Source organism: Sarcophilus harrisii, chromosome 1 (genome assembly GCF_902635505.1).
Source record: "Sarcophilus harrisii chromosome 1, mSarHar1.11, whole genome shotgun sequence".
Classification (NCBI taxonomy): Eukaryota; Metazoa; Chordata; class Mammalia; order Dasyuromorphia; family Dasyuridae; genus Sarcophilus; species Sarcophilus harrisii.
Genome location: NC_045426.1, coordinates 299,881,872 through 299,905,912, shown reverse-complemented (window position 1 = coordinate 299,905,912; position 24,041 = coordinate 299,881,872). Strand labels below are relative to the sequence as shown.

At 33.3% G+C, this 24,041-nt stretch overlaps 1 protein-coding gene across 6 annotated transcripts in view; it reads right to left on the bottom strand.

Annotated features, from left to right (window-relative positions):
* SNX29 (sorting nexin 29) overlaps positions 1-24,041 on the bottom strand; it is a 629,780-nt gene that overhangs the window by 404,995 nt on the left and 200,744 nt on the right. For all 6 annotated transcript variants that reach the window (XR_004230463.1, XM_031944363.1, XM_012542944.3 and 3 more), the window contains one exon: positions 15,393-15,475. Coding sequence is in view for 5 of the 6 variants with exons in the window: in XM_031944363.1 (XP_031800223.1) it covers positions 15,393-15,475 (83 nt within the window). In the remaining variant the exon portion in view is untranslated. The remainder of the gene's footprint in view (positions 1-15,392; positions 15,476-24,041) is intronic.

Sequence of the window (24,041 nt, the reverse complement as noted above, 5' to 3'; positions counted from 1 at the left end):
CTCAGTCTCATTTTCTTCATCTATACAATGATGATAATAACAACACTGCTCTACACACTAGGAATACCGAGATGAAAGAAACAGTCCTTGCTTTCAAAGAGTGAGTAATCTAACAAGAAAACCCAAGAAAAGTAAACAAATAACAAGCACAAAATCAAGAGATTCTGGACTGTCAAAATGAATTTTAAATCCCAAAAGTTATCTTTGTCCCTTATAATCTTGGGCAAACAACTTCCTACCTCTCAGTTTTTTCATTTGTAAAATAAGATGACTGCACAATAAAATCACAATGGTACTTTCCAGATTCTAAAGCTAATGTCCAAAACTAAACTCATCATCTTTTTCACTAAACCTATTTATCTTCTTTATTTCTATTAACAGCATCACTATTAATGCAGGTATTCATTCAAATGATCCTAAAATCATCTTTGACTCTTTCCTACTCTTGTCTCCCACAATGATTCAATTGCAAAATTCCATGATTTCTGCCTCCATAAGCTTCTTTCACAACCAGTCATTTTCTTTCCATTCCCCTTCAATCCAAGCTCCCATTTCTTAAGAGTAATCTAAGTCACCAAATGTGTTTTCTCATTTGTATTTTATCTCCTGTCTAATGCATTATTCTTTATTATGTCTAAGTAATCTTCCTAATACTCTGCTTATGATCTCTTCTACTTCATTAGAATGATTCCCTGTTATCAACCAGATAAAACACAAATACTTCAACACAGACATTCAAGTAAGTAAGTCTCTCCATAGTCTTGTTCTAATCTGTCTAGCCTTAGTTAATACTATTATGTTTCACATATTTTATATTCCAACTACCCTGGACTATGTTTTCCTTTCATCTATGCTCAACCTGCTCTCTATTACTGCAATGGGTTCTCTATATATATAAACATATCCTCTTTGCCTATTGAAGTTACCCCTTCCTTTAAGATCAAATTCAAATGCAGTTTCCTCTGGGAAGCATCCTATAATTTTTAAGTCACCATATGAGTGTCCTTTTAAATGTAAAAGCGTTCTCTATCTTCCTTATGTTTGCATGATGCCTTTCCTGTTCCTTTTTTTTTTTTTTTTTTTTTGACAAGTCCTCCCTCTCAGTAGGCTGTATACTCCTTGAGTGGTTGTGTTTTAAATATTTTGACATTCCCAGAACCTGCCATAGTAATTAGCATATTGTAAGTATGTATAATAAATGAAATAATACACCCTCTTTTGAATCTATGGCTGTAATTTTCTGATTTGCAACATTTTCTCCCTAGATTTCTAAAGTTGAATGACAGGGAGACTTGGAAGCCAAATGGTCAAAAAGCAAATACCATGTGGTGGCGATGATAGTGGTGATGTTTTTTTTTCTCATTCTCAACTAAACAGGCAGAGAGATTCATGTTTAACTGTGTCTTACCTTCTTCCCACTGCCATGCCTTCTCATATTCCCCCCCTTTGCCTTGCCTGTATTAGTGACAGAGATGTCAAATTTTGCACAGCACAGATTACTATAAAGTGCCTAACAGAAAATGCTGACTGGAGAGAGGGAAAAAAAGAAACCTCCTTTGCCTTTCTTAAACATTCACATATGGAAAGGAGCTACAACAATTCACTGTAAAATTAATTCTCCCCTCTGCCAACAAAAGGAGGGTATGCCTTAGTGTAGACTGTAATAAAGCCCACTTAATGTGTAACAGCACATATTTATTCATTTTTAGAAATTTTGCTACTTTTCCACCCCCCTTTTCTCTTATAAAATCTGACCATCCTACTCAGTTTCTATTCTTATATTTCTCTCATTTGCGTAATTTTAACACTGAAGAAGATAGCGAAGCCTAAGAATATTTTTTATAATTACACCCATCACAGAAACTGTCAGTTTCTAATGAAGGATAATTTCAGCTATTATAAGAAGCTTAAAAGATCATTTTCATGAATAATTCTTAATATGAATCATTAAATTCAAACAATGTCAGGTTTTTTTTTAATTTAGGTATCTAAAAACAACATTTCCTTATAAAGACGGAGTGTAGTTTCTGATATATTCAATGCCTAGAGCTCTGAAAGAAATTTACACTATAGGCAAAATTAGTAAATAGGATGTCACATAACTAGAGTGGGGGAATGAGGAAGTACAATTGTATGTAAATGTAACTAAATTGACTATTGCCACAAATGCAGTTTCCCTGTGTTCATGACTTCAAAAAAAATTTATTTTTCCTCAAAGCACACATGAGGTCAAAGTGAGGCAATTTCTCACAAAATGAAAAGGATGAAGAGATAAGTTAATTATACAGCCCTTGCTCTTGAAATTACTTATAAAAGACAAGGAAAATTCTTTTTCTGTCATGCTCTTGTCCTTAAGGAGAAAGGGAACATGTTTAGTAATTCAAGCTGATATTTAATCAGCAAACATATCTTAAGTGCTTACTATCTGGCAGGTATTCTACTAAGTGCTAATGGCATAAAGAAAAGCAATAACAAAGTCCTTCCTTCAAGAGTATCCCATTCTAATAGGAAGATGACTTGTTTAAAAAAAAAAGATGTATCTTGTATGACTGGAAAGTAATCTCAGAAGGAAGGCACTGGGGAGGGGAGAGAAAATATCTCCTATAGAAGAAATTATTTGAGCTGAGTGTTGAAGGAAGCCAGCCAGAAAACTGAGGGAAAAAAGAGTTTTTAACATCAACAATAGTCAATAAAAAGTCAAGGAGTCAGGAGATAGGGTGTCATGTGAGAGGAACAGAAAAAAGACCAATGTAAACATTTATTAAACGTCTACTACATGTCAGACACTGTGATAAGGACTGGAGATATATAGAGGAAAAAAGTCCCTAAGCTCAAGAAGCTCAGTGTTGGAAGGAAAAACACACACACACACACACACACACACACACACACACACACACACACACACAGCCAATACTTCTGCCAAGGATCATCAACATATTTGTCAATGCAGCTTTCTCCCCTTTTAAAAATCAGAACATTTTTCCACTATCACATATCTATTATTTCTATGACTTTTCAAATTTGCTGATTGTGTTTCTGGGAACACATATGCAAGCTTTTCTAATATCCTGTGATATCATTTATCTATGCCTAAAAACATGAAGTCATTTAAATCGGCTAAGTGTTTTCCTGCTACCTACACAATGATCATTAGCTTCAAAAACCTCATGAATGATGCTTTCTTTATACCTTATGATTGCAACGCTGGTTCATCTTAGTAGGAAAAAAAAATTGGTGAATCATATTGCCTCCTCTCTACCAGGTGTGATATTCTATCATTTACCCCCAAGAAATGGTTCTGTGTTCATCATTTCATGCCAAACTGCTTTAAAATAATTTGATTAAATATGTCTGATTAGTTTCCCAAGTGTGATAACATAGTCAGAGATGTTGCATATAACAATTAACTAAAAATTCCAGCAAACCAATTCCAAATAGAGTTCTAGAAACTCTGGGCAGTGCAGGGGTGTCAGGGAGAAGAAGATGACAAACATAGATCAGAGCCATTTGGATGTCAGAAAGGAGGGAAAATGGAGGAGGACAGGGCTAAAGGATTAAAACAATCCCTGCCCTCAAAGAGCTCACAATCTAATCAACATTAAAATAAAATAAATAAAAAAAAAAACTGGAAAATGAAGGGCCAACCGAAGTACCTTCAGAAGTGGGAAATGATCAAAGGAGGTATGAATTACAGTTAAATTCATCTTCAGAATGATGAATTTCTTTTTTTTTTTTAGAATGATGAATTTCTAAAGATCATAAAGTCCAGAGTAGCAGCAAGGAGAGAAATACACTACTATAAGATGTTATTACCAACTTTGCCATTTTACAAATAAGGAAAACAAGTTTCAGAGAAACTGAGTGACTTGGAACCAAGACACAGATCCTGATTTCTTGATTCCTGCTTTACCATACAGACCTTCATGTCAGATAAAAGAATAGAAAGAAGCTAGAGAGGCAAGGGTGCTCTAATTTTTTCAAGAAACAAAAATTCCATCAATAGATACACATACAGAGAGAGAGAGAGAGAGAGAGAGAGAGAGAAAGAAAGAGAGAGAGAGAGAGAGAGAGACAGAGAAAATCACCTGGAAGAAAATCAATATTGTTATTACAGTGGATCCCTATTATACTCCCAAAGGCAGCCTGACAAGAACTACCTCACCATGTCACTGCCAGTTTGAGTCATGAAATTATATGCTGATCAAGGACTTCAATCACCCATTTCTCATCCTATTCCATTTGGTTCCAGGTTAATCAGCTCCATAAAACATCCCCAATTTGGTCTCCATCTACTATGCATGCCTCTGGAAATCAGCAATTCCTCTTTCTACTATATTCTCTCTATATAAAAGTTTAGTTCCTCTAGTCCCTTCATCCAAATACTTATCCTTAAATGAAAAGAGGTCCTAAATTCTCTGCCCTAATGAGGTCCAAAGAGACCCGTCTTCAAACTGGTATCCTAATGGAACAATGAAGCCTACTACTAGATGGTCTCAGTGGCATCCCAAGCTTAACTGAGCAAAAGGGAAATTCCTTTCCCTCCTGCACCTAATATACTCGATCTAAATTCAGGATTTCTTCAAAAGTCATTCTGCTGAAAATAAAAACTTCCTCTCTCTTCTTAGGCCAAATTTTTTCATATTCCTCAGTTGTTCAACCCTAACAATGAGAGGACATAACTGCCCACATTTAATCAAAAGATTCAGGGATGTAAATGATTATATCAGGTTAATTGCCCGTTCAAAAATTCAAAATTGAAATTCAAAAGAAAGAGAGTGATAAGACATTACAAAATAGTGATAAGAAAATAAATAAATGTATGTATGGTGGGGGTGGAGAAAGAGTAGCATAAATATTTCCATCTCTGATTTTACTACTTCAGGGAAATAAATCTTGGTGTGAAAAATTCCTCCACTGATACAAATCATCAATTCATATGTTACTTATTATGTTAGAAAATTATCAGGAACACTGAGAATGTTACATATCCAAAGTTTTACCTATCATATGTCAGAAGATGAATTTAAGTCCATGCCTCCCTGATTCTAAAGAATGCTATTTCTACTCCATGGCAATACCATCTCTCTTTAAATAACTTACTCCATAATTAATGGTACTAGCCATCCATTTTCAAAAGGTAATTTAGAAAAGTTTTAGTGAATTAATTGGCTATATGAATAGAATACCTAAACCATTTAATTTTTTTTTTAATTTAATAGCCTTGTATTTACAGGTTATATGTATGGGTAACTTTACAACATTAACAACTGCCAAACCTCTTGTTCCAATTTTTCACCTCTTACCCCCCCCTCCCCCAGATGGCAGGATGACCAGTAGATGTTAAATATATTAAAATATAAATTAGATACACAATAAGTATACATGACCAAACTGTTATTTTGCTGTACAAAAAGAATCAGACTTTGAAATATTGTACAATTAGCTTGTGAAGGAAATCAAAAATGCAGTAAACCATTTGATTTTAAACTATTATTTGAAAATATGTAATATTTATCAAAAAATGTAAAACAAATTTAAAAAATGACTGGGAGGGGGGAAGTAGCATTCTTATATGATAGTGACAGAGAGGTACAGGGGACTGGGCTACTGGAAGGTCTTCCTCCTTGATGTTCCTTGTACATGACTTTTCATCAATAAATCCTTACTCTTTGTCTTGGCACTGGATGATTTTTATTCCTGGAATGCTCTCCCCTCTTTGTTTCCCTGGCTTCCTTTAGGAACAATCCCTAAAACTGCCTTTTGGGGGAAGAAGAAATGGGGAGGGAATTTTCTAAACTGCACATTTTCCCCCACTTATCAGTATTTTATTTTTCCCAATTACACAAAAATAGTTTTCAACATTCATTTTAATAAGATTTTGATTTTCAATTTTCTTCTCTCTCCTCTTCTCTTCTCAATGCACCTAATATTGCCTTTTGTAGGAACTCTTTCCTACCACAAATGCCAGCATGTTCCTCTTCATATTACCTTGATGTATTCACTATATATATACCTAGATATTTACATCTTGTAAGAAGACCTGGATTCCATTCTTTTTTTTTTTTTTTTTTTTTTTTTTTTTGCCACTAACAGTGGCAACAACTGGAACAAAACAGTGACTTGTGGACTGTAAAGATTTTTTTGCCATTACTCTGATATGAGTCCAAAGTCAAGTCACAACCTCTAAGTCACATTCTTTATCTGTGAAATGGAGATAAAAATTTTTGTACTATCTATTTCCAAAAACTATCCATAGTACATAAATGTAGACTATTATTTTTACTCCTGGACTATCAGTAAAATAATTTTTGAGTTGTTTTTTATATTGCAATGCTCAATAATTCAAATACCCTCAACCACCTCATATCACTTGTGACTAATGCTATGTATACATCACTAATGGAATGGACTGGAAAAGTATTTAAAAAGCACTACAATATGCCAACCACTATGTTAAGCACTGAGGACACAAAAGGAAAGCTAGATAGTCCCAATGCTCAAGAAGCTTACATTCTCATTAAGAGACAAAACATACTGTAGAATTCAGCTTTAAGGCAGAGGGGAAAAAGTAGAATTACAGCAGATAGGAACCAGTTTTAAAATCTGGAACAAAACAATTTTCACTGAAATTCATTTTACAGATAAAGAAATTGAGGCAAACAGGGCTAAGTGACTTGCCCAAGGTAATAGCTAGGAAGTGTCTGACTCGGGAACATCAATCTTCCTGACTATAAGCCCAGAACTCTTATCTACTGCTCTACCTAACTGCTCACTAGATTTCTGGACTAAGTTTCTTTAAAATAAGAAAAACACATATGTAAATGAAATACTATTACGGACAAAAGCATTTGCAGTCACAAGGACTGATTTAAGTAAAGACAGAAACAAAAAAAATACAAGATACATTTAGGAAACATAGAAGTTATCCCAGTATAGCTAAAATTAGCTATAGCATGGAGGGAGAAAAAATGAAATAAACCCAAAGAATGGAGTGATAATCAGATAACGTGTATTAATGTATCTTATACTCCTGGTGGGTTTACTCTTGAAACAACCACATACCAAACACAAATTCCCCAAAATAATACAACACTCCCAACTACATAAAGCTTATCTTTTATTTATATTCAATGCCTGTGTAAAAGATCACTGCTCAAGTGGTTTTTCTATGATACCTTTTAATCTCAAATTATTATCAACTTTCAACACAAGTATTGAACACTGTCTAACATATATGAATTCAGAGACACACATTGAGTATTTTCATAGTATAAAAAGAGAATGAAGCTAATTAAATGTTTCTCCTCATTACTAATATGTAAGGGCATTGTGCCAAACACTTACATTTCAAAGATTTAAAAAAAAAAAAAAAGTCCTCAAAATCTCTGGTCTCTAGGAGCATAGATTCTACTGGAAGAGACAAAATATAAACATCTGGGTACATACAAGATATATACAGAGTATATGAAGACAATTTGAAAGGGAAACACTTTGGCAGCTAGGGTAGGAAAGAGTGCCTGCAGAAGGAAATATTAGGGCTGGGTAAAGTAACCTGTAATGTTCTGGTTAACTTTCGGGAGGTCTCAGGACCAGCTCTGGTTTCAGCAGAATAATCATCATGAGAATAGTGAGGGATAAAGTCCAAAGTCTTTATTGTCTCCTTCAGTCTCCCAGTCTCTGTCAGCCAGCCAGTCAGCAGTCTGCACATCCGAATGTAATGTCCTACTTTCTAGCGGCCCCAAGTTGGGATGACAAAACATATTGTTGCTTTCTAGAGCCCCCACACTGGAGTGAATTAAAATATAGTGTCTAGACTAGCTCTCTAGAGGATCTTGGAATCAGCCTGAGTCCTTGGTCTTAATGGAGAAGTGATGAAGGCAGGAGAGCTACCATGAGCCTGGTCAAGTATTCTCTTCTGGGGCTGTTTGTCCCCAGTTTATATACTCTATTACAATTAAATCAATTCATCATACTGAATTAGAATCATTATGTCACTAGGGAACCATTATTTGTTGTAAGATTAAATCAATCATACTGAACTAGAGAACTATTAATCAACATGCTAAACTAGATAACCATTGTCTTATCAATTCCACTGAGTTAACACCTTGTTTTAAGAATCCTTGCCTTAAGTATATTTCTCCAGAGTTCTGGCCCATTACAGGAACCCAGGAAAACAAAGGCAGGGAGGTGAGTGGGCAGAGCATTTCAGGAATAGGGAACTTTAGGACAGATTTCAAGATTCATTTCTGTAAGATTCCATGTTCCAAATTTTTCTCCTTCCCTCCTTTACCGCTACTTTTCCCAAGACTGCAAGCAATCTGATATAAGTTAAACATGTGCATCCTTTTAACATATTTCCCATAATTGTCATGTACAAGAAAAATCAGACCAAAAGAAAAAAATGAGAAAGAAAAAGCAAACAAACTAACAAAGGCAAAAATAATATGCTTCAATCCTTATTCAATCTCCATGCTTCTCTTTTTCTGGATGCAGATGGAATTTTTCCATCCAAAGTCTATTAGAATTGCCTTGAATAACCTCACTGCAGAAAAGAGTCAAATCCATCACAGTTTATCATCACATAATCTTGTTGTTACTGTGTACAATCTTTTCTTGTTTCTATTCACTTCACTTAGCATTAGTTCATGTAAGTCTTTCCAAGCTTTTCTGAAATCAGGCAGCTCCTCATTTCTTATAGAACATTACATTCATTACATTCCTATAACATTTCTTTCCACTACAAAAAGAGCAGCTGCAAAAAAATTTTGCACATGTGGGTCCTTTTCCCTCCTTTATGATTTCTTTGGGATACAGACACAGTAGAGACACTGCTGGATCAAAAGATATGCATAGTTTTGTAATCCTTTCAGTATAGTTCCAAACTGCTCTCCAAGAATGGCTGGATCAGTACACAATTCCACCAATAATGCATTAGTGGCCCAGTTTTCCAATACACCCTCCAACTTTAGTCATACTTTTCCTCCTTAACTTTAGTCATACTTTTTCTCTCACTGATATAGCTTCCATTTTTCTGGTCATCAACCAAATCCTAGATTCAGCTTCTGTTATCCCTTTTCCATGAAGTTTTCTAAGGTCATATTAATCTTGCTCACCTAGGAACTTTTATTATTTTTTGATTACACAGGCAAATTTATCTTGTACACTTTTCCATATGAATGAGAATGAGAATGAATCAGAAAAATCAGAACAAAAGGGAAAAATCACAAAATAAAAATAAAAGAAGAAAAAAAATGAAGTTTGTATGGTTTATGAAAGTAATGGAATATTATTATTCTATAAAAAATGATTAACAAGCTGATTTTAGAAAGGTCTGAAAAGATTTACACAAATTGATATGAAGCAAAACAAGCAGAACTAGGAATACACTGTGAACAGTGTGCATAGTAAGATTGCGGGATGATCAAATCTCTGGACTTGGTTCTTCTCAATCCGAACAAACTTTGGATAGAAAACGCTATGTGCAGCCAATGAGAGAACTATGAAGACTGAATGTAAATCACCACTTGCTAGGTTCATTATCTCCTCATTGCCTCCTCTAATTTGTTTAATTCCTTTTTCTTTTCTTATTTCTAAAGCTAACATATCTACAACAATATTAAATAATAGTGATGATAATGAGCATCTTTGTTTTACCCCTGAAGCATTTGGAATGCTTCTAGTTTGTTCCCATTATATATAATGCTTGCTGATGATCTTATTGGGAATGCTTCTAGCATCTCCCCATTACAAATGCTTGTTGATGGTTTTAGATAAATGCTGCTTATCTAAATGCTAATCTAAAAATGGAAAACTCCATTTATTCCTATGCTCTCTAGCTCTCTAGTGTTTTAATAAGAATGGGTGCTATATTTTATCAAAAGCCTTTTTTTTTTTTGCAACTATTGAGATTATCATATGATTTCTGTTAGTTTTGTTATTGATATGGTCGTTTATGCCAATAGTTTTCCTGATATTGAATCAGCCCTGCATTCCTGGTATAAATCTCACTTGGTCATAGTGCATTATCTTGCTGATAAATTGTGGTAATCTCTTTGCTAATTTTTTATTTAAATTTTTTCATCAACATTCATTAGGGAGATTCGTCTGTAATTTCTTTTTTCTGTTTTGATTCTTCCTGATTTAGGTATCAGAACCATATTTGTGTCATAGGAGGAATTTGGCAGGATTCCTTTTTTGCCTATTTTTCCAAATAGTTTACACAGTATGAGAATTAATTGTTCTTTAAATGTATGAAAGAATTCACTTGTAAATGCATCTAGCTCTGAAGATTTTTTTCTTAGGGAAATTCACTCATGGCTTGTTCAAAATTTTTTTTCTAAAATGGGGTTTTTTAAGTAATTTATTACCTCTTCTGTTAATCTAGGCAATTTATATTTTTGCAAATACATCTCTGGAATGTATGACTTACTTCCACTTCTCAGAATCCCCATTTTCTTTCAAAGCTAGTACAGAAATACTTTCAACACAAGACCTTTTTTAATCCTTCAAAACTGGTAATTAGTACCTTCCCCACTCCAAAAAAAAATTGTCTTGAATTTATTTTTCATCCTATTTGTATATGGTTTTATATATGTATATGATATTTTTCTAAATACCAAGTGCCTAGTACAGTGCTGCCTAGTACAGTGCCTGACATATAACAGGTACTTAATAAGTGAGTAACTGATAATCATTACCAATGTCATTCTGTCAGTTTTTCATTGAAAGGCAGCATTAGGTGAACAAAATGTTGGACTTAAGAATGTGAAGGATTGGACCTCAGAAAACTTGGACTTTCATCTTGCCTCTGATACTCTGTATCAAGTCATATCCTCTCTGAAACCTCATTTGTAAAATGGGAATAAGAATATATATAATATCTAAGATATCTAGACTCAAATGAGACAATGTATCTAAATGTTACATTATTATTAAATTATGATGTAGGTAATAAGAGGTAGCTAGGCACTTGATGGAGATTTAAGGTTATATAATCCAAATGTCTCATTTTACAAAACCACAGAAATGAATTGCTTCCCCGACTTTATATAAGAGCAAGGATTCTAGGATTCCCCATCTGTATACAGAATCTGTCACTTAACCTTTGGACATTCAAAAACTTAAGAAGCATTAAAACAATGAAAGGAGTTTTGTATCTAAAGTAAGAGGCTGTAGATTCAAATCTTAATTCTTCAACTTAACATTTATGTGCTATCATGCACCTACCTTTGTTTAACAGAAATTTAGAAATATAAACCTGAAGCTAACTCAAAAAAAAATTATATATGCTTTGCTTTAAAAAAAAAAAATCATGAATGCTTTAAGAACACTTGTTTCTCAATATTACAGACCTCGTAAGTTGTTCTGACCTAGTTCCTGAAAACCTAGGGAAATCATTTCTAAAGAAAATCGATGGGATCTTTGAAAATATAGAGCTGGTTGATTACCAAGCATGCAACAGATCAGCAATGACACAAGAGTGGATGAATAGTTAGGATCTTTTTCTTTGTGTTTCTTGGAGCTACTACAATCTAAACATTTAAAATTGTTTCCAAGGCTGACTCATCCATTATATCATTCCATTTTTCCCTTCTTTTCTAGTTTGTTGCTGATTCCCGAAATTGCTTCTATCAATGGGCCATTTCTCCTCCTCAGTGTTCCTATGCCTACTGCAGATTAATTAAATAAATCCACCAATAAGAGTTTATAACTGAAATTAATCACTGTGGAACAGGGACTTTTGACACCAAGAATGAAAAACATTACTAAACATGCCTGGTTAGAAAGAAGGAGTAAGAGAGAAAGGTTTTGTTGACAATGGGACAATATTTAGAGTAAATCAAATAAAATAAATCTAAATTTAAGCTTATGAAGATTTGTTCAAAATCATGTATGTGTTGGTAACATTATTTGGTACAGAGCCAAAGACATATTTCCATCCAGATGATTCTTGAGATCAAACAATAGATACAGAAATATTCTTCCATGAACAAAGCCCTTCCACAAGATGCTGCTGTTAACCCCTGGAATAAATTATTAAAATGTCATTGGGTACATATGAAGACTTAACAGAATATACTTAGCTCTTTTAGAGTCTCATGCAAAGTTAACTCAAATGGAACATAAAAAGTAATATGGTACAATAGAAAAAGCAGAGGGCTCATAATTCAAAAGTTAAATCTGCCAAATAAAAACACTGACAATAATATTCCATCTACTGTCAAGACCAATCAATTCTACCTTTAAAACAGCTTACAACTGTTTGCATTTTTGTTTTTCTTCCCGGGTTATTTTTACCTTCTGAATCCAATTCTCCCTGTGCAACAAGAGAACTGTTCAGTTCTGCACACATGCATTGTATCTAGGATATACTACGACATATTCAACATATATAGGACTGCTTGTCAACTAGGGGAGGGGGTGGAGGGTGGGAGGGAAAAATCGGAACAGAAGTGAATGCAAGGGATAATGTAGTAAAAAAAAATTACCCTGGCATGGGTTCTGTCAATAAAAAGTTATAATAATAATAATAATTAAAAAAAAAAAAAACAGCTTACAAGAAACTTCTTTCTCTTTTTTGACACTGCCACTATCCCCTGCAGGTCCTAATCCTTCAAGCCTGGATGATTGCAATGACATCCTGGTTTATCAACTTGTCCCAAAATCCAATCCATCCCAGACTTAATTACCAAAGCAATCCTCCTAAAACAGGTCTAATCATGCTACTCCTCACTTCCCCCATTCAGTAAACTCCAGTAGCTCCTTATTTAATACGTCCAGGATAAAATATAAAATCTATTTGAAGTTCAAAGGCCTTTATAACCTATTCCCCATTTACACCTCTAAAGTCATCTTATATCTCATTCACACCGACAAACTTAATAATCCTCAAACATAATATACTAATTTCCTAATCTGTGCCTTTACACTGCGATCATATTACAAGTTAGGAGACCCAATATATAGAGTGCCAGGCCTTGAGTCAGGAAGACTTATCCTTCTGAATTTAAATCTAGTAACAGACACATAAAAGCAATGTGACCATGGTCATGTCACTTAACCCTGTCTACCTCAGTTTCCTCATTTATAAAATGAGCTGGAGAAGCAAATGGCAAAATATTGCAGTATCTCTTTCTCAAGAAAACTCCAAATGGGGTTAGAAAGAGTCAGACAAACTAAAAACAATACAACAATACTCATACCTGGAAGGCTCTCTCTGCCTATGTCCAATCATGAAAACTTACTTTGAATTTGAAAGGTTAAAGACTAGATCAATTTTTATAATAGAAAGAGTTCTGAATTTGGAGCAATTTGACTCAAGTTTGAATCTGAGTCTATGTGGGTTGCTTGGTTGTCCTTGGACAAGTTGTATTACTTCCCCTATCACATGACTTATTCATCTCCAATCTCCTCAATTATTTTATCCCAGCCCTTCCATTTTCTAACTTTATCTATCCTTTCCCATAGGAAACAAATTTCCCTTCACCTTAAATCTTATTTCTTTTCCACTCCTTCCATTTATGAGCTCTTAATGAAACCTTGTTTTCCTCTTGATGACTCAGCCTCCTTGGCCAAGTTTTCTAGTAATGGTTGTGCCTTCACTCAGTGTCCTTGGCTTAGTGGCTGAGATAGAGAATTGGGATACTATTTCTTCCCCATTAATATTTCCAAGTTCTCCATTTGGACTTCATTTAATAACCTCTTTTCTTTTGAAGTTCATGCTATTCATATCTACTTCCCCATCAAAATTCTGGAACAGCTGTCTACAGATATTCCCCCTATCCCAACACTTTCACCTCTTTGCCACTTCTACTTCCTCATTATAACTGGCTCATACTTTGTCTTTCTTCTTCAACCTCTTGCCCTCATACTAAGGAAGTTCAACATACATAATGATTCTCCCTCAAATGCTCAGTTTCTCAACCTACAAACCTCCCATGAGCTGTACCTCCATCTAACCTCAGCCATACACAAAGATGGTCATACCTTGATTTTGCCATTACCTCCATTTACAAGAATTATGAAATCCCCTGTTCAAATTCTGCTGGCTTTTGACGCCTCCTTTGCTTTCCATTATCAAACTTTTGTCTTCTTATCCACTGTGACCTCCAATGCCTTGAACTCTTTAATTCTCTCCCATGTCATCTCACCTACACTAAGTAGCCATTCTCTTCTCATCATCTTGACCCCTTGTTATACACCAAGGGCTGTTCATTGTCAAAATCTTTTGATATATACTTTACCTGTCAATTAAGCTATTGATTTTATTGTCAATTTCAACTATTATAAAATGTTCTTGAGTAAATCATGTTGCATAAACATAACCATTACAGACCAATTAGAATAAAATTTAAATTAAAAGAAACTCAACCTTCAAAGTAAAAATTCATTTGGATTTTGTACAATTGACTGAGTTTATGTAACAAAGCATAACCATCTACCAGGTAACAAATCCACATAATGTTACTAGGAGAATATAGCCTCATAAAATAATCTCAAATTCCCTTGTTAAAACATTTCTTATAGAAAGTAGTATTCCTTATATATACATTTACTATTTCTGCCAGGAAAAAATATATTGAGTTATCTTAGATTCCAATGATAGCTAGGCAGTTCAGCAGATAAGTGTTGGAGTCCTGGAGATGGAAAGACTTGGGTACAAATTTGGCCTGAGACATTCACTAGCCATGTGATTCTAGACAAATCACTTAACCTCTGACTGCCCCTGTTCCCTCAACTGGAAGATGGAGATAATAGTATCTACCTTGCACACCTGTTGTAAGGATCAGATGTTTGTGCAGTGTTTAGCATATGGTAAGTGCCACAGAAATAATCATTTTTGCTACTCATAATAACTTCAAAGTCAAGACTCCCTTTCTTGATGGTTTTTTTTAAGAAACACCTAATAAAAATCATCATGGTTAACTTAGGACCAAAGATAGAAGTAAAAAATTTTTCTTTCTGCTCTCTGTGAGTTTGGATTTGTGTCTACCTTATTTTCTGGTTTTGGAATATGAGTATTGATAATCAGTTGCCTTTTCATCATCATTTTCCTAGATTTTTTATTTTTAAATTCTTCTGATTTGAGCTATGTTAGAATGTAGGCATACTCGTTAATATCTCAGAAAAATAAATATCCCTCACTGATTAATAGAATTTATCCTTATCCTTAAAAGGTAAAAAACCCCACATTTTACAAGACAGAAACATGAAGCATATATGATTAAGTGAATTTTCCAAGATTAACAATGAGGCAGAGCAGGTCTAAGATTAACCAATCCAATGGTCTTATTACATCAATAACATCTTGCAAAAACTTGTAAAAGCAGTTTTCATGAAATTAATTTGCCCAAATTGTGTTGAGGTTGTCTCCTCATTTTTCTCACCTTCAGTGGTTTGTCCTTCTCTTTTCAACATCTGGACAGCTCCTACATACTTCTTCAGTTGTACTTTCAGCACTTCATTTTCTCTATAAAAAAAAAAAAAAAAAAAAGATATATACATGAGCAAATTAGAAGCAGAAAAACCTAAAACATTTGCTGTTCTTCCTATAAATACCAATGTCTAATCTGTCTTAAAAATTACTATCACTGGGAAAATGAAGAAATGAATTTGTTAACAGAAGAAAGACAAGGTATCGAGATATTTTCACAATAGGGCAAATATTAAGCTAAGTGACTCAAGCAAACAGTAATTCAATATGTTAATTCTACAGTCGGGTTGTTTTATTTTATAAATGAATAATGTCGCTGCTAGAATTTTTAAGGTTTTTAACACCATTTTCATGTTATCTCATTTAATCCTCACAACAACCCTGTGAGATAGGCGTTAGAGCTATACTTTTATCCCATTTTACATATGTGAAAACAGAGACTCAGAAAGGTAAAGTGACTAGTTTACATCATTTAATTAAAAAGTAAACAAGAGAAACATGTATTTATCTAAGAAATAAGTAGGGTCTGCTTTGTTTCATGGGCTATATGCTTGGTTTTACCTGAGAAATCTGTTAAGTTCCTATTGTCTACTGTTTTAACTCCCTCTAGTGGTGTCATAAGCCTAGATTTCCACTGTTTTGGTAAAGACAGGAAAAAACTCATCGTATTAGGCCTCAAAGACTGATTTCAAAAAAATATTATGCATAACCACTGAACCACCTGGCCTCTCTAAGCCTAAGTTTCCTCATTTATTAAATAAGGAATAATAACACTTGCATCAATAAGTTCACAGGTTTTTGAGGAAGACGCTCAATATAATTATTTTATTTTGTCTCTGATCTTTTACACACAATATCATGAAAGGAGTATAATGTCATAACATCATGGATTCTCTATCAGAAGGACCCTCAAAGACTTTTATGTATCACTTTAAAGTTTAAAAAGCATGTGATAGGCATTATCATTAGATTCTCAGAATACTGTGAGGCATGTGCTATATGATTAAGCCTTTCCTCAGGGCTCTAAATTCAATATGAAAGCTCTGAAAACTACAAATAACAAGTTTTCCTTTAATAAATAAATCAATTATATTCTTCAGTGGTGCTTTCTACAGATATACTGATTTACTGTATCTGTAATAGGAAGAAATATTAGCAAATTAAATGATGTAAAACCACAAAGATTGAAAAAACATTGCCTCAAAAAAACCTTTTCTTTTCTTTTCTTCTTTTGAAACTTTTTCTCTCCATTCCCAAGCTCTAAATTTGAATTCAAGCCACAGATATTTTTTAAAGAAAAAAAGTAAAGTGAAAAATACAATTTAGATATATTCCTATATTATGAAAATTTAACAAAATCAGTACATAGAAGTACATTATACACGTGACTGAATAGATAGGTTATCTGTTTATATTTGTTGAAATCCCCAAACTGTTGCTCAGCTCATTTATTGGTCAGACACCCTTCCAGCAACTTTGTTTAGCTCAATCTTTCTTCCCAAACAGAAGTATTTTAAGGACACTTCCTTTTTTTTCTTTAAAAATATTATAAGAATCCATTTAAAATGCAATAGGATTTCTAATAAAAGTGTAAATCCAAAAAAAACGATAGGGAACCTATAGGTAAAATATCAACCACTACATGATGATATTTCAGACTTATAAAGACAAAAGAAAAGTTTACATTGAAAAAATAGCTGAAGATTGAGTTGATCACTTCAGGGGTGAGGGTAGGAGGGTTGCAAAGTTAACTTTTTTGGCCATTTATTAATGTAATACATAAATTCTATAAGTGAATGATATCCAAAATACAATCTCATGCTTCAAAAGGTATTATAAATGATATTCAGCTCTAAATCTATGATCCTTCATAATCCTCATAAGCAATTAACTCCTGGACAAAAAAAAAAAAAAGCCTGAGAGCATTTATTTTTCAATCAACCAAAAGAGCAGGTCATTTAAATTGGTTGAGAATGAGATGGGGAAAAAAAAAAAAAAACAAAACCTTAATATAAATAGGTTGCTTTGGGAGCAAAGTTTCCCTTTCCAAATTTACCCAACTACCTCAGCAATTCTTAGAATCGTTTATTCATCTCCTAACCACACATTTCAATAGGGAAATTATATGAAAGACAAACTTTTGATTGGAAAAGATATAGTAGGGGCAACTTCCTACTGACATAAGGAACTTAGAATTGTGCTCACATGTTCCCTCAGAATTCAGGTCACAGCCTGACTCTAGGGTCATTCTGTAATGCCGGAGAAACTGAGGCAGGAGAGAGGTTAGAGGTTTTCAATATTTATATAATTGACTGGACAGGACTCTCATCTCAAATTATCCAGTCAGACAGAGATAAAGATATATTGGACCAAGGAATCCATGTTGTTCCCAGGGTTGGAGGAGACTGTGGTACAGCCTCCAGCAATGAATAGGAGAAACCCAATTTCTTAAATACCTTTTAGAAACAAAGAAAAAAAGGGTGTGAAAGTTTCTGTCAGGGTAGGAGAGGCCGGCCATAAATCCTAAAAGCCCAGAGACAGGATGTCTGAATACACAGAGATAAAGATATCAGTGAGGTCTTGAGGGATATTGTAAATTCTTGAGGACAGGGAAGAGTCAGGAAATCTGCTCTCTTGTTTATCTTGCTAACAATTTATAACCTTAGAGTAAACAGTTCCCAATCTTAATGGACCAGAAGGAGTTTTTACAGTTTTAAGGAATTGAGACAGAACAGTTAAGGAAACTGAGATAAGAGAAACTAGTGCAGGGAAACCAAGTCAGAACAGTTAAAGAGAATTGTGGCATAACAATTCTTGGGGCTGCTCTTTAATGAAACTAACAAGTCATTTATTTGTTGGCAGCTAAACTACCACCAATGGTTGCTTCTTTGATTTTAGCTTTATTAATAATTACCTGTTAAAATCAAGTAATTCACTTTTCTGAAGACTATCCCACAATGTAACAGAATAGCAACAATGTAAAAGGCAAAAGTAGACACAGAAAAGAAATAAATATCTCAGGAAGGCCATAATCATTTTGAATAAGTTCCTAAGACTTAAAAAAATATTCTGCCTACTATTTAAGGTGTACTCATTCAGTGTTCATAGATTTCACTTGTTCAGTAAAGCAATTTTAATTATCTTAGTATTAGGTAAGTGTAGAGGATAAAACTATACATCAACGGGAGGAAAACTTCAATTCATTTAACAAATATGCACTGAATTGCTATTGTGTATCAAGCCTTTAACAAAACCTAAAATAAGAAAAATTTTGTAAAAAAAATATATTTAAGAGATTGTCCTTCCTTGTATAGAACTTATACAATTGAGTAGGAAACAAAACAAAACAAAAAACAGTATTAAACATTATATGAAGTCAAAGCAAGTTAGATCCTGACTAATGAACGCAGGAGTTGTTTTTTTGTTGTTGTTTTTTTTTTTTTCTTAAAAGAGGAGGTTGAATTTAAGTTGGACTTTGCCTACTGAATATCTGTCTATATTTCAAAGTAAAGAAGCTGGGCTGTTTTAAGTAAAAAGCAAGAGAAGAAACAAGTAGATGAGTTTAGTAGTATGTTTGGAGGAGAGTATTCTCAGATTTAGAGCCAGAAGGGATATTAGAAATCATCTGGCCTAATTATCTCATTTTTAAGGTACAGAAGTTAAGGGGCATGCCCAATTTACCCAGAGAGCAAGATGACACAGAATTTAAATCCACGTGAAATAACTATAAACCCAATATTCTTTCTACAACATGTGCTGATTTTCTCTGGTCTGATATCATGAGACTAATAACATTATAACAACTTCCAAAGAAAGTACAGATGCATATGAAATTATACATCCAACACTGCTTTTTAAGTAAATGAACAATTAAGATTTGAGGGAAAATATTTTATAATAAGTTTACACTATAATGAGATCACTTATGGAATTTTAACTCTCACTATTAATCAGGATTCCTAATCAGATAATCCTTTATTTTAAATCTAGTTATTTTAAATGCTATATTTACTATTTTTGGAAGTTAGATCCTATGCCTAGTATTTTTTCTTTATTTAACTCTTCTAAAGAGATTGTTTTTAATAAACAAGAATAGAGAACACAGTACCAAATTATGAAAAGTCTTGAATGTCAGAAAAAGAAATCTCAACTTTCTTCAATGAGCAAAATGCTAGAATCACTTAAGATTTCTGAAAAAAAGAATGATATAGCCAAAGAAATTAAAATATTTTCTTGTTTTAAAGGAAATAAACTGAATAATGATAGCTTATATTTGCGTATTTATTATTTCCTTCACTAGAATGCAAGTTCTCACTGTCTTACCTTTCAATTATTTCCTATATTTTATGTGTACTTAGCACAGTACTCTCTGCATTTAGTTAAGTACTTAATAACTGCCTTATTCATTTATTACTGGAGCACTTTATCTCATTTGATCCATACAATAACACTGTGAGATAATTAAAAAAGGATCCCAAACTCTAAAAATCCTTGAAGGAGAAAAGCTCCTTCAATTCTGCCTCAGTGAGGGACCCCACCAGGAGAGACAAACAATTTCACTGTTGTTATGGGGAGGGGGAGGGGGAGAGGAGGGGACCATTCAGTCCTAAAACTTATTGAATTCTATTCAAATTCAGTTTAAGCTGAATCCCAGATTGTAGAACTCCACCCACAAATTCCCTTCAGCTGGTAGCCAAAGCTCCTATTATAAAAGAGCCAATCTAAAATCCTCTCTTTGCAGAGGTTTCAAACATGCCAGCTGTGCCATGCTTGCTATGCCAAGGACCTTTGTCCACAGGAATATTCTTTTCCAGTGCTACCCTCTCTTTATCCTCACCTATTTCCTAACCAGACTTTATGCCTCTCTGTCAGGATTTCTAACCTTACTTCTCAATCTCTATAATAAACCTGCCACTAGACCTTATCATTTAACTGCCTGACCACTAGGAACCCTAATCTCATTTTGGTTCCCTAAATCTAGACTTTATCAATAGGTTCTATTATCATCCTGATTTTATAAATGGGAAATATAAATCTGGAAGAATAATTCAACCCCGATTACATGACTACTAAGTATTTGAGACACTTTAAGGTCTTCCTGAATTCAAATTCTACACTCTATCTAGTCCTCTTTCCCATCTAATTCAAGAACTTGATGGTGAAGCACCAAAAACTTCCCAAAGTTTCTTTTTACACTATAGAAACTGAATTTTTAGCTTACTTCAGGGCTTTTTAAATTTCTTCCACTTTTTCACACAAGAAATTTTTATACAATCCCAGGTATACAGATATGTAAAACAGAAAAACAAATAAAAAATTTACTGATAATAAATCATACAGAAATTTATTTTAAAACAATTATTAGAGAAGCATATAATTTTACCATTTATTAAAGATGAAAGCAAATTCGCATTCTAATGAGATAGATGTGTTTGTTTTTTACATTAAGGATTAAATCTTGGTGGAGAATAGAATGCCTTTTACTATTGACAATTTTTTTTGCCACCCCCATATTCAGCTACACACACCCCCATATGGTATTGCAACCCAGAGCTTAAGAAGCTTTGGCTTACTCCATTTTCCATTTGCTTGATTTCAACTCCACAGAATAACATCCCAAAGTACTCTTTGTGTGTCTCACTTCTCCCATTTTTCCAGCTTCTTTTTGTTTGCTGCCTTTCCCCATTAGATTGAAAGGTCTAAAAGGGCTTTCTTTTTCTTCTTTGTATTCCCTATATTTAGTGGTACCTGACATAGTAAGCACTTAAAAATGTTTATTATATTGAATTTTTAAACTTTTTAGTATCAGGATCCCTTTGTACTCTTAAAAATTACTGAGCATCCCAAAGAGCTTTTGTTTATATGAATTGTAACTACTCATATTAGCCAAAATAGAAATTAAAATAGATCATTTAAATGTATCAATTCACTTAAAATAATAGGAAACCCATGCCATGTTAATATAAACAACATTATTAAAAATATTTTCCAACATAAAAGAATTTAGTAAGAAAAGAATGTTATACATTTGCATATTTCTTTGATGTATAGCTTAATAGAAGTCCAGATTCTCATTTCGGTTTTGGCATTCAGTCTGTTACAAAATACAATATTAATCTCACATAGACTTGTAGTTGGAAAATGAGAGAAGTATCTTTATTTTATTTTTTTATGCTGAGGCAATTGGGGTTAAGTGACTTGCCCAGGTCACACAGCTAGGAAGTGTTAAATATCTGAAACAAGATTTGAACTCAAGTACTCCAAACTTCAGGGCTGGTGCTCTATCCATTGCATACCTAGCTGCTCTGAGAAGTGATTATTTTAATAGGCAAATATTGTCTAAATGTAATCTTTAAAATAATTTTGACCTCATGAACTCCTGATAAGGCCTCAGGAACCACCAGGAAGCATTATTTACTTACTTACACACACACACACACACACACACACACACACACACACACACACGCACCTAGACCTCTCAGGTAGAGCACAATAAACCTTAATGGCTGTGTGTCCTCATTGGAATTAGAAAGATACATTAATTCCAGGAAAAATGCTGCAAAACTGAATGGTAAGGCATAACTGAAACTATAAGGAAATACCAGAAAAGAAGTTCTTAACCTTTTTTGTGCCATAGACCTTTTGAAAATGTGATGATATCTATGTATTGTCAATATTATTTGACAGAAATGCTAAATTTCAGTCACAGTTTAGTGAAAATAAAGATGCAATATTTTTTCCCATTCAAGTTCAAAGACCCCTTGAAATTTAGCTACAGAAGCTTTGGGATATATGGACTGAAGGTTAAGAATCTCTATAATAGGGGGCATAGGTCTTTGGAATGATAGATTCTATCTTGCTAATTGCAGAACACAATATATCACAGTTAAAAATATGGAAACATCCTCATAGACAGGTGAAATAATTAAAATACATTCTTTACATACATTTGTCTCAATGTTTTATTTTTACAATTAATAGCATGTCATTTTTTTTTTCTCTTCGGCTTTCTATATGGAAATGAGGAAAGGGGATAAAATTCTGAATTCCTTTCAAAAACAGATTTTAAAACTATCAAAAAAATCAGCACTATATCAACACTGCTCCACATTCAACACTATAAACAAGGATGGTAATTTTCAAAAAAAAATTATCCTTATTGTCAGTCAAAAAGTTTCTTAATTATTTATTTTTATATAATTTATAGTATTATTATATAATTATTTATTGAGTTTACCATGTGCTAAGCCCTGGGTAGACAAGAATAAGCAGAAAGAAAGATGGTCCCTACCATCAAGGATCTTATGTTCTCATGTACAATGGCTTACTTTTAAAATACACAAAGATAAGTATTGTTTCTAGACTTTGATCATAAAATGTTACATACCACATACTTTCAAAAGGAAATACATACAAACACACAAGATCATAAAAATACAAAATAAAGCCTAATGATCTGAGGTGGGAAAATGATGGCCTTAGAAATATCACCTTGAAAAAAAGTTATTTTTTATACATGAGCAAAAACAAGATCAAATCTCCTGTTGGCAAGATAGCTTTGCTTTGCAGCATAGACATAACCCAGTCTACAACTAGCTGCCTCATAAATATGTATGACTGGTCACAGGTAAAACAGAGAAAGTGATAGATAAATAACCACAAGTCTATTACTAGTGTTGGAGAAGAAAATATATGTTCAACTAAGAAGGTTCAATAGTAACATCTTCAAATATAAAGAACGATATAACTTGATATATGAGATAAAAAAAAAAAGGTCTATTACATGTTTTTAAACTTAAAATAAAACAAAATTATCTGACTACTAAGAATAATCTGTAACCAGATGGCTCCATTATTTTTGGTTTCCTTCTAAAGCACTTTTTTGCTTTCCCATTTTTATGCAGAAAATAATGGTAACAAAATAAACTTCTGATAGAACATATTTATCTTCCAAAATTCTTTTTCTTTTAAGAGAGATGATTAGGAAAATGTTAGTATAAACAAAAGTGTCAGAATTGAATGTGACATTGATAGAGAAGTGTAGGGCCTTTTCTTAAACTAATACTCAGAGTGAAATCTGAAGTATAAGGGAATAAACCTAAATAAATAAATTCTCACCAAGGTTCTGTTCTTTTACAAAGGGATCTCCATTACATAGTATGCCCACATATATCAAGGACAGTGACTGGTATGCATAATGATGAACCTGAACACCTGAAATATCCTGATATGTTTTCAAATCACCAAAGAGAAGAAGACAGGTAAAAATTTCTCAGGAAATATTTCATATTAAATTTGCTTTTTATTACATTTTAATTATTTGAAAACTATAAATCAATATGTGGTATATGTGACAATACTCTATATGCCAGAATAAGTGATTAAGGAATATTCCATTCTTCATATCATTCTTGATCATGAAGAATTTACCATAGGGCATTTTTTAATTTAAGATATTTGTATGCTTTTAGACATATTTCATGAAAATTATTTTCTTCTATTAAATGTGTCAGAGTTCAAATGATGTAAAATAGATTCATCAAAAGGATTTTATAATTATATTTAATTTTCATTTCATCTAGCACACTAAAATAACTAC